This window comes from Eucalyptus grandis, chromosome 8 (genome assembly GCF_016545825.1).
Source record: "Eucalyptus grandis isolate ANBG69807.140 chromosome 8, ASM1654582v1, whole genome shotgun sequence".
Classification (NCBI taxonomy): Eukaryota; Viridiplantae; Streptophyta; class Magnoliopsida; order Myrtales; family Myrtaceae; genus Eucalyptus; species Eucalyptus grandis.
The window spans coordinates 53142777-53153350 of NC_052619.1; the positions used below are offsets into that span (position 1 = coordinate 53142777).

Consider the following 10574-nt stretch of genomic DNA (forward strand, 5'->3'; position numbering starts at 1 on the left):
GTATACCATCATTGAATCAGTCCAGATTGAATGCACTTCTTAATTCTGGACAGCGAAATTCTGTCAGAATTATAACGAAATAAGCCACAAAACTAGATTAAAATCGAAAGGACCACCATATTTATTGAAGTCGCTGTAACTGCCATTTGGTCCCAACTGAAATGCGTGTGCCAAAAGATACTCTCTGCAAAAACTAGTCATCTGAGGTTGTTCTCAGCAGTCAACTGTTGATGATGCAACCATTCTCTCCAATACAGTTAACTCTCTTGGGGATGGAAAAGAATCATTATCTGGAAGTACGGGAATGATAACATTCAAATCAAGGAGGAGCAGATCTTTTAATGGTTCAGGGACCTTCGCAAGAGAAACTTCAGATGCATGTTGCTCAAGACGTGAGTACTCCACTTGTCTTGCTTCTCAGAGGAATTGGCTGAAACTAACATGCCAACCTTAACAGTCCACATAGGAGACAGATCTGCAGCTAATGCATTCAATCTCCAATTCTGTCAAACTTTAACAAAGGGCACCTTCAGTGGTTAGTTCTTCCATGTTCACTTTCACCTCCAAGCCTGTGTTTAATAAGGAACTAACCATGGCCGGGATATCAGATTTGAGAGCAGCAGCTAACGCCTACATGAGCAAATAGGAGCGAGGTCATAAGAATTTTGAGATAGTTAAATGCAGCATATATACAACCAGCAACAGGAATGGTTGCGAAAATATCAATAGAGCAATATATAACTACAAACGAGCGATATTTCTACTTCTACCCAAAGTGAAATGGATATTTAGTCAAAGGAAGTACCTTGCGTTTGTCTTCTTTCTTCCGTTTGATAACCTCGAATGGCCACTCACTGATAAGCTTTTGAAGTTCAACCATAATGCCAGACCTCTTAGCATCAGGTAAACTCTGGCATCAATCCAAGGTATTCACATAGTGAGACCCGAGAAGCGACGTCTGAATAAACAGAACCTACAAAGGGTGTATTTCCAATTTTATCTAATTCAGGAGTCTGAGATGATCTTTCAAACTCAACCACTAGGATTCCTGGAACTCAATTGTGTAATTTTAACCAGACAGTGTAGCAAGCCCCAAATATAAAAACCCAATCACCCAGTCACCCTCAATGAAAGGATCTGTCACAGTAATTTTATCTGAGCACATTATGGGGGACAATTCAGTAAGTCTTCTGCTAATTGTTTTATTACTTAAGAGGATATGGAAAATCAAGGGACTAGTTCATAGGCTGAGGTAATTTAGGATGGCAAGTCCTTAAGCTAGGGGATCATGCCAGATGGTGAGCATATTAATAATAGCTATAGATGCTCTGAGAAGTGAGAACCACCTGATTCAAGACGTGAATGACTGTAGCAGCCTCCTCAGGTTTTCCTTCAAGTAGAAGTCCCTGCACAAAAAAATGGATATAAAACCATTTGGTTCACCACAAAACAAGAAAATGACATTCAGTTAAATTTTCATCTTACACCGGAGTGCTAAAAAGCCCCAATAAATGCTTCCAAAAAGGGAAAAAGTAGTCATATCTCCTTTGGGTGTTGACATTGAATAGTCTCATGCCCAAAGGTGCTTCATGTCCTTGGATGTGAGCCCAAATTTTTTGTACTCAAGCATTAACTCACTCTTTTTTTGGCCATAGGTCTCTCACCTGGTTTACCAAGAACATTGTACTGATCTCTATCACAATATTACTGTTTTCCTATTATCAGATTTTCTAATGCAAGAAGACCTAGAGTTCTCAGGGTCTGATATTTGCGATTTCAACAGTTGTGTTTGTAAACTACCTTCGCACATGAGAACCCACTGCCCATGGTGTGCTGCTTCATGGACTCAGATCTTAACTTCTCAATTTTCCATAGAGATTCAACGTCTCCTAGAAAGGGTAATTTTCGTCAAACCACTAAATAAGATAAAGAAGCATAATCTCAGAACAAACAAAGAAACAGAGAGGTTGAAAGACACAGTCCAGTGAAAATTCTATTTGTATCTTATTTCTACCCTTTTGTTTAGGGAGAGAGAAATCATTGTACAGAAGAATATATTCAAGCACATCCCATCTTTTGTAGTAAGTGGCGGGACCTGGATGAGAAAACTACTTGTGGGAAGAAATGGGAAACAAAAATTGCTGAGGGACAAGGGCTTGAGAGCAGCAAAGGGAGACAGAGTGAGTGTTTCTCACCTACTTTTGCAGCAAACTCCATCCAGATGTCAAATGCAGCTTTATGCAATTTCACGCCACCCTTGACAAATCTCTTCGAATACTTTGCAAGCAACCCCCAATTGTCTGTATCGTTACAAATGCTGCAAAATTTTTCCATGGAAAAAAGGATATCAAATAACATGAGTAAACTATTAGATTGAAAGTAGCAATGCAGACAATGATTAAAATAAAAACAAGTTGATTAAATCCTTCTCAGGATAAACAGCATGAAAACAGGATAAACAGCACAGAAGTGAACCTGGAGACAATATCGGCCGTGCTGGGTTGCAATTGCAAGTTATTCTTCTTCAAAAGCTTCATTACTTCCTGCATGAGGGCAGCATCTCTGTGCTCTTTAGCATATTGCTGCATTGCAAGAGCCCAAGTTAGCAGAATAAATGTGTAAATGAAACAAATGGAAAAAAGAATCACTTGACATAGATACAATTCGTCATTACCAATAGATGGTTTGCAGAGCCAATTGTAGGGGTCAATCCATAGACATTATGCTCCCACAAGGCCTTCTTACCTACAATTTTGTCAACGCTTAGTTTCTATCATCATGGACTTATTACAGCAATCTCCTGACATGAGCTACACTATGGAACTAAATTTTGATTTGATTTATTTTTATTGAAAATTATGAAGAGCTTAATCACTAGAAACAGCTTGAACTGACAACTATTGAAGCTATCAGTTAAAAAAACACATCTGCAAAAAGTGAATGCTATTTGCTAAGCTTCAACAATGAATTCAACAACTTGAAGCAGAGGTGTCATTCAAGAAATCAAAGTCTTACAAAGCCAGCAATGTGTGAGAAGACCCATTTACAGAATAAGCGTTAGATGCATATTAAGTTGGATTAAGCGCAATAGTGTCCAAGTCATGAATAAGTTAACAAGTTTGTACATGTAAAATAAAGTGACCCTTTTAACAATTTAAACACATTGAATCATGTCGAGAAGGTTAACATGTTATTCACACAGGACAAGTTTATACACACATTTAACAATGTTCTATACTTTAAATTGAATATCCTTTTACACATTCACACATGAAAAACTATTTCTCGAATATGTTATGTGTCGTGTTAGTTCCATACACGTGCTTAATAGACGTGTTGCATCTGTGTAGGACAAAATTCTGGTTTACAATAATTGACGCATCCAGGAAAGAAAAAACACAAAAGCACAACTAACTACCTGCGGGATGGTCAAAAGTTCTCATAAGAACTGAATATGTTCTGAATATGTTCTCCAAGCATGACAGGCTTGAGGTAAAAAGATCATTTGAGAACAAGCAATATACAACAAAATGATTGTGCTAATGATAGCGTAAGTAGCAACAATTGAATGCAGAAGAAGAATCAGGTAAATATATCAGCATGATATAGAATTTTTGAACTTGGCACACAACTTGTGTAGATAAAGCTCACCAAAGTCAAGAGCCCTTGCACGCACACATGCTTTTGTGACTTCCCGACAAAGGTTGCAGTTAAAATTCTCATGAATTCGAAGATTTGACAATCTCTGCGATGAAAGAAAAAACAGATGAATTTATCAACTACTCAAAAATTAAAACTTCACTTCTCAAATGGAGCAAGAAGTAAACTGACAAATCTGCGTAGGTTCTGCAAGACATCAAAGAGAAGCTTAATATCCTCTCTGTTCTTGCAATTTTCAATCATCGACCACGTCCATGCGTTTGGAGCCATTGTTCTTTTCGTGTTAACGGACTCAAGAATTTTGTCATACAACTCCTTCACGGTCTCTGCATAATATGACAAGAACCAAATATCAGAGAAAGAACTACACAATATGTCAAGACACAAATTAGATGGGAAAAAGGAAAAAACCTGTGGGTTCCTCCTTTCCGGCACTTGCTTCGGAAGAATACTGTAAACTCGAAATTATTGAATAAGAGGCTGCAGGCAATCTATTGCCATGAACCGGCCCTGTGAATTCCAACGACAATCACATCAAAACCTTTCACTGCCAAGAGAAATGCAGCTCCGTTTTGTATCAACAAACTAATTCAACCCGGAACCAACATTTAAGAACATGAAGCAACTCGACTCAAAGAAGCAACTCGACTTGAAGGAACAATTCGACGTGATTAATCCTATTACAGAATCATGTCTCCAACATCAAATACACAAAGCAAACACGATGAAAACAATAAAAATACGACATCTCAATTAAACAAGCACAATCCTGACCAGGTGCACATTCCTCGAATGAGTTACTCAGAATTCTTCATCAATCATCAAACGCCCCCCTCCCCCAACAAAACCATATCCGGACATCAAACTCAACCTTAAAAAGCCCCCGCTAACAAAGAACCATCGCTCCGGCATCTATAATCCACGTCGAGATCCCTCGGCAGCAATAAACAAAAAAAATCTGACGGACGAGAAGCGCGCTACCTGCGAAACCGAGGGACTGAGTAGCAGAGGAGAAGGAGGAGCTGCGATCTCGACGTGCCTGCGCCCGAATCCGAGCGCATTCCGCGACTCGGCGGTCATTCGGAGGGACGAATCCAGCCGAGCCGAGATGAACCGGAGGCTTGAGAATGCGGCAGAGCCTGCGAGCTCTCGCGGCGGCGTGCATAGCTCCGGCGCGATCGAATCAACGAGCCGACGAGTTCCTCGCGCCGGAAGGTCCGTGCTGTTGCCGAGCGAGGTTTTTCGGCTGCTCAGGGTTTTGCAAGGAGGAAGAAGAAATGAGGTAATGTTCGCCTGCGGCGGCGTCTATGGCCACTTACGGTGTGGAACATTCAGAAAGCTTTTGCAAACGGCACTCTCAAATGGAAATGGACAAATGTTTAGAAATGCTTATTATTTAGCCTAAAAATAAATAAATTATGGCAAGTTGAGAGAAATTTAAATTCCATTTGGGAAGCAAAGTCTTTGTGGGATTAATTGACAACATCTTGATTATCCATTTTACTAACATTATTATAATTCATCTTCACAAAAAAAAAAAAAAACGATATCTAGCTTTCTAAGTTGATATTTTTGGGATTAATTGGCTCATTTTGATTTAGTGATTCCGGAGAGAATTTGTACGTGTATTTGGAATATCGTATAAGTTGAATTTTCTACACGATTAAGTGCAAACAATTTCATATTTGGCGACCATATGAATTTTATGGTTTATAAGGTAGATGATATTGGGAAAATATAAAAAACATGTCTCATTTTTTACTCAATGACTTATTACGTACCTCTAAGTTTAAATATACCAAATACATATGAGTTTTACCTTTGGAGACCCTTTGCACTTCCGCATCAATTTGCCTCGCATCCTTAGTTTTTCTCAAAAAAAGGGCCACCCCATATCCCAAATTCTTATGTCCAAAAATAAGTACTGAAGCCAACTGAAAATTAAACCATTCAAACGTGGAACAAAAAACTAAAATAAGTTTTCAAGAAGGGACGGTTTGATCTTTTCCATATTGGATTTTACTTAGATGCATGCGAAAGTTAATTGTAAACAAGGTTTTTCATTGAACTACCCACAGTAAGGTTGGGTTGAAAGCCAAAAAAAAAAACCACCGATAATAAGAAACGAGCTGTCGTTTTCTAGAATCGAGGGAAATACTCCCCTTTTTAACTTGAGCTGCAACTGTCTCCCCTCCACCCTCTATACACAACGGAAAAAACTCCTTCCTTTTGTCAGCCATGGAAACGGACCGCCTAAGCAAATCGAAACTCCAACAGACAGGAAAAAACCCAAAACTTCATTTCAATCTGATGCATAAAGGGAGAGAGGATCAATCCTCCAATCTAAATTCCTTTCGATTGACATTCTTTTTTACAAAAATGGGTTGTGGGGAGTCGAAACATGCTGTTGCCACCGGAAACACCATAACCAAAAGCAGGAGTTCAAGCGCCCATCCAGAGAAGAACAAACAAGTGGAACAAAACGTTCCTCAGATGGAAGCAATTGGGAATGGAGCGGCATTACTTGTGCGAAAAGAAATCAATAATGCGGTGAGCCAGGATACAGGAACTGCAGCTGATGTTAAGGACATAACTGAACATCCCGGGCCCAAACAAGAGAAGGGAACAGAGGAGAAGAGCCAAAGGCCGAGGATGAAGACAAAGAGGAAGAGAAGCATGTTGAGGAAGAGAAGGAGATTGAGCCAGAGCGAGAGTTAGAGCCAGAGATGAAACCGGTAGTAGAAGAGGAAGAGGCAGAGCCTGGGAGATTCGTATCCCGCAACTCGCCGGATCATTACTTCCGAGAAGAGATGAGGAAGCGCTGGAAGGGAACGCGTCTGAGGGGCTCTCCTCCGAGTACAACTCACCCTGACATGAACCGGTGAAGGAGGGCGAGTACGGTAAAGTGGTTGTGGAAGAGAAGAATCCAACTGGACTGGAAAAGGCAAAGGAATGGAAGAAGGAAATTGACTCCGCTCCTGATGAGGTAATTGAATGAGTCTTGTGAGATTTAATGGCTGAGTTCTAATAATAGAGACATGTATTCAGGATCAAAAGGTCACGGTTGCAGGTTCGCAGACATATGTCTTAACGTGGATTATGTTTATGCTGATCTACACAACCCGTTTTTTTCCCTTGATTTTGATACATTTACTGTGCATTTGGACGTTGACGCGAAGGCCAAGAAGTACAAACATCTCAGACTTGACTGATTGAGCTGGTTTTCTGATCGAGATGGTTGACTCTAGAAAAAGTTTACAGAACCATGTTTTCTGTGCAGGAAGTCGTGGCTGATTTAGCAAGTGGAGAAGTAGCGAAGAGCAACTGAATCGAAGAAGCAGCATTGTGAGAACAATTTCCATAACTAATCTCAAGCAGCCTTTTATGTGTTAGTTACTTAGAATAACAGTCATGTAGTTTGGTTCTAGATGCTGAAAATTATCAGAACAGAGAACAGACTTGAGGTTGGAGCCTGGAAGGCAATTTTGTATCATTTGATATGCGTGCATTGGGGCTGGAGAGATGATCCTAATTTCTATGTAAAAGAAACTCCCAAGGGATGCTGTCACCTTGCGGTGTTACACTCTCAGAAGACAGTTGAAATCAAAAGGATCCTTGAATCACATAAGGTGATCAAATCATAATCAAAGAGTCATGGAGGCTAGATTTAAAGTACTTAAAACAAGTACACTAGCTCAAATGCAATTTGAACATCTAGCTATATCTGAAATAATGACTACGACATTGGCACTTCATTTTAAGACATCAAGTGAATAGCGGCAGTGTATCAAAATTTTATTCTAAACTTGGAATACCTAAAACTAATGTTCTCACAATATCTGAATGCAAGTCCTTGGCGGAGAAAATTTCGTGACTGGTAGTTTGGAAAGTGGAGGGCCACATCTCCAGAACCACATCAGAAAGATCCAATTTTCATGCTTAGATATAAGTAGAGAAATTTTTTCCTAATTGTAGTCTGTGAGCTCGGAGCCTAGTATGATCACATTTTCAATGATCACTCAACGTGGACATCTTTATTTCTGAGATGCCTAACAATGTGGGAATGTGCCTGTCCTAATTTTGATGGATTAGTTATAACAGAAGCTGAGGTTCGGTATCAATTCTTCCCCAGATAGAGGGGATTCTCAATCATCCTGACTAGATTATTGAAAAAAGATATATCTATATCAAAATCATCCCCGAAATTGTTGATGACCCTTACACTATGCATTAGAAGATGAAAAACACGAAACCCCACTGCTCTTTGGCTGTATATCGGAAAAAAATAGAGTTACTGAGAATTGTTGAGTTTGTCACTATCAAATTACGTTGTGATTTTGGTTACTACAGTTAATCAAGTCTACTAATGAAGCATGTAAGTAATTTGTAATCTACTAGCGAAAATACTCATCCACTTATAAAAGCAAACGATTGTTCCTAATTTACAAGAGCATTTCAATAAGGTAAATCAATTTATTATTTTATTGATAACAAACAGTTGACTGGACTAAATAGGTACCAGTTAATTATAAACTGGTGATACTTCCAATTTATTATTGATTATTCAAATTTCTCATAAACAGAACAAAATTTCATCTCTAGCAAATGGAATTTTAGAAGTGTGAAAGATTTCAAACTCTCCAATCTAATGAATAGCTCGGGCTAATTTTTTGATCCAATCTATAGGATTTAAAATGTGTGCTTGAGGGTTGAAGGGATGATCGTTATTTCTATATATCATTCTCCAAATTGCTGCCGCCTTGTTCTCAATTCTATCAAAAGATGGAGTTAATAACAAAGGATCCTCAAATCACTTAAGGTGATCAATTCAAAATGACAGAGTCATGGAGGCTAGATTTATAATGCGTTTGGTAACATTTCTATTCCGAAAAACAATTTCTTTTCAGAAATAGTCTTTTTCTCTTTCTATTCTTTGAAATAATTTCTGAGTAAAAAATGCGTTTGGTAACTATAGAAAAGTTTTATTCTCACAATAGAAAAAGAATAGGAATACATTTGGTATGACTCAAATTTTATTATAACGTAGAATTTCTCTTAATTTTTTAAATAATTTTTTTAAATTTTTTTTGCCCTCTCTTCTTTTTCTTGCTCCTCCTCTAGCTGGCAGGTGGCGGCCAATGACCTGGCAACCGGTGGCAGCATACAACAGGTGACAAGGAAGAAAAAAAAAAAAAAGAAAGAAAATGACTTATTTCTAGAAATCATTTTGGAAACAACAAGTTACGTTTTTTCTTGTTACTCCTTGTTTCTGTACTAAATTTATCCCTTGGCTACTTTTCTATCTCGTGGAATAGAAAATAAATTGACGTTAGCAAATGAATTTCTGTTCTTTTTTAATTCCAAAGAATAAAAGAGCAGAAATTTAGAGAAATATGAACATTATCAAACAGAGTCTTAAAGTACTTGAAAAACACAGCTGTTCAAACGCAATTTTGATGTCGAGTAACCTCAAAATAATGACTAGAATATTGGCACTTTTATTAACACATCCAATGAATAATAGTGAACTTGGAATTCCTATAGAATAATGATCTCATAATGTCTACAAGTCTTTGGTAGAGAAAATTTCAAGATTGTTCCATTTTTGTTTCAAAGAATATATAATGTAAACATTTTTGAAGGAGTCATTTTTCAAGATAATGGCAATGTTTTCTTTTATATGGCGAATATTCATACTTACAATGCACATATCAAAACTCCTTTTTGGCCAGCAAAATTTAGAAATTTGCATGATTTCAAACTACAACCATCCTATTAAATGAATTGCGCCAGATAATTTTTTGATCCAATCTAGAGAAAGTGGATGCCCATGTCTTTGGAAGTGACATTAGGAAGTAATTATTTATATTATCGAGATCTGAAAAGATTCGGACTTTTTATTCTTTTTTTTAAGGAGGAAAAAAACTCTGCATTGTGGTATGTCAAATGTGAATGCAATCACATATTCTGTTGAGATGTAAAACTCCTAGGGAATTATTTAAGTTCTTGAGATTTGAGTCAAAAAAAATTTTAACCAGAAAAATCTGCATTGTGCTATGTAAAGTGGGAAAACATGCACGTTCTCCCCTTGAGATACAAAATTCCTTGAGAATAATTTATATTCTCGAGATTTGAGAAGAGTTTTTATTTTTATTTTTTGTTGATTGAAAAACTGTCGGAGATTCGAGAAGAGTTAGATTTGCTTTTTTAAAAGAAAACTCTGCATCGTACTATTCACGTTCTCCCTTGGGAAGAATCAATACGGTCCTGGATATGGGAAGGATACTTTGCATTAGTTGTTGAAAAACTCGAAAGAATCCCTCCTAATGAACCTGTTTTACGCATTACGTGTTAAAAAGCAACTAAACCAAGTAACATGGAAATCAATCAAAATTTATGCCATTAATTACATGCTCAACCGATTTACCGTTAAAAAAAAAAAAAAAGCTTCTGGCCACGAGGGCATTTTAGCAATTTGGCAGGAGCAAAATACAAATCCTGATGATGATGATCCACGGATTCCAAAAATAACGCGGCTTTGGCCATTTATGGTGTGCGAGTGGTCTGCGAGTGCGTGTGCGGATCAGGCACGGGAAGAACTCATGCGACCTGACGGGAGGCGGTTTTCCCTAAAATAGCCCCGACTCGACACCCAAATCCCAAAAAGTGACACTACAATTATGTACAAGCAAGGACGCTCTGCGGGCAAGTGCGTGGAGCATTCATCACGACACAATGTGGTCAGAAACTCCACGAAAACAAGGATTATTAAAATTCAAAAGAATAATAATGTCACGAAACTAGATTGAAGAATAAAGGGAAGAATTTGAGAGGAAAATTGTGCCTCTATTTTCATTGATTGTAGTCTGTTGTACAATACTGTCTATAAGCACAAGAAGGAATAATAATAAAAG

At 38.0% G+C, this 10574-nt stretch overlaps 1 protein-coding gene across 2 annotated transcripts; it reads right to left on the reverse strand.

Annotated features, from left to right (window-relative positions):
- Positions 1-24: 24 nt before the first annotated feature.
- LOC104415043 lies at positions 25-4940 on the reverse strand. Of its 2 annotated transcripts, XM_039301131.1 has the most exons (11): positions 4642-4936; positions 4072-4170; positions 3832-3986; positions 3652-3745; positions 2675-2745; positions 2476-2582; positions 2196-2317; positions 1801-1889; positions 1347-1406; positions 806-910; positions 25-630 (listed from the first exon to the last, which is right to left on the reverse strand). In XM_039301131.1, exons 1-11 carry the CDS (start codon positions 4823-4825, stop codon positions 514-516), a joined length of 1203 nt encoding a protein of 400 aa, XP_039157065.1. In that variant the 5' UTR covers positions 4826-4936; the 3' UTR covers positions 25-513. The 2 variants fall into 2 exon arrangements, with proteins under 2 accessions (XP_039157065.1, XP_039157066.1); XM_039301132.1 differs by lacking the exons at positions 25-630; positions 806-910; positions 1347-1406; positions 1801-1889 and adding an exon at positions 1896-2095 and having other exon boundaries at positions 4642-4940.
- Between the last annotated feature and the right edge of the window lie 5634 nt (positions 4941-10574).

Excerpts from the sequence above, each read along its gene's own strand:
- LOC104415043 (XM_039301131.1), bottom strand. The coding sequence starts at position 4,825 with ATGCACGCCGCCGCGAGAGCTCGCAGGCTCTGCCGCATTCTCAAGCCT. Across the intron at positions 2,318-2,475 it reads ACGGCCGATATTGTCTCCAG|CATTTGTAACGATACAGACA; the intron begins GTTCACTTCTGT and ends AAAATTTTGCAG. Across the intron at positions 911-1,346 it reads TCATTCACGTCTTGAATCAG|AGTTTACCTGATGCTAAGAG; the intron begins GTGGTTCTCACT and ends GATTGATGCCAG.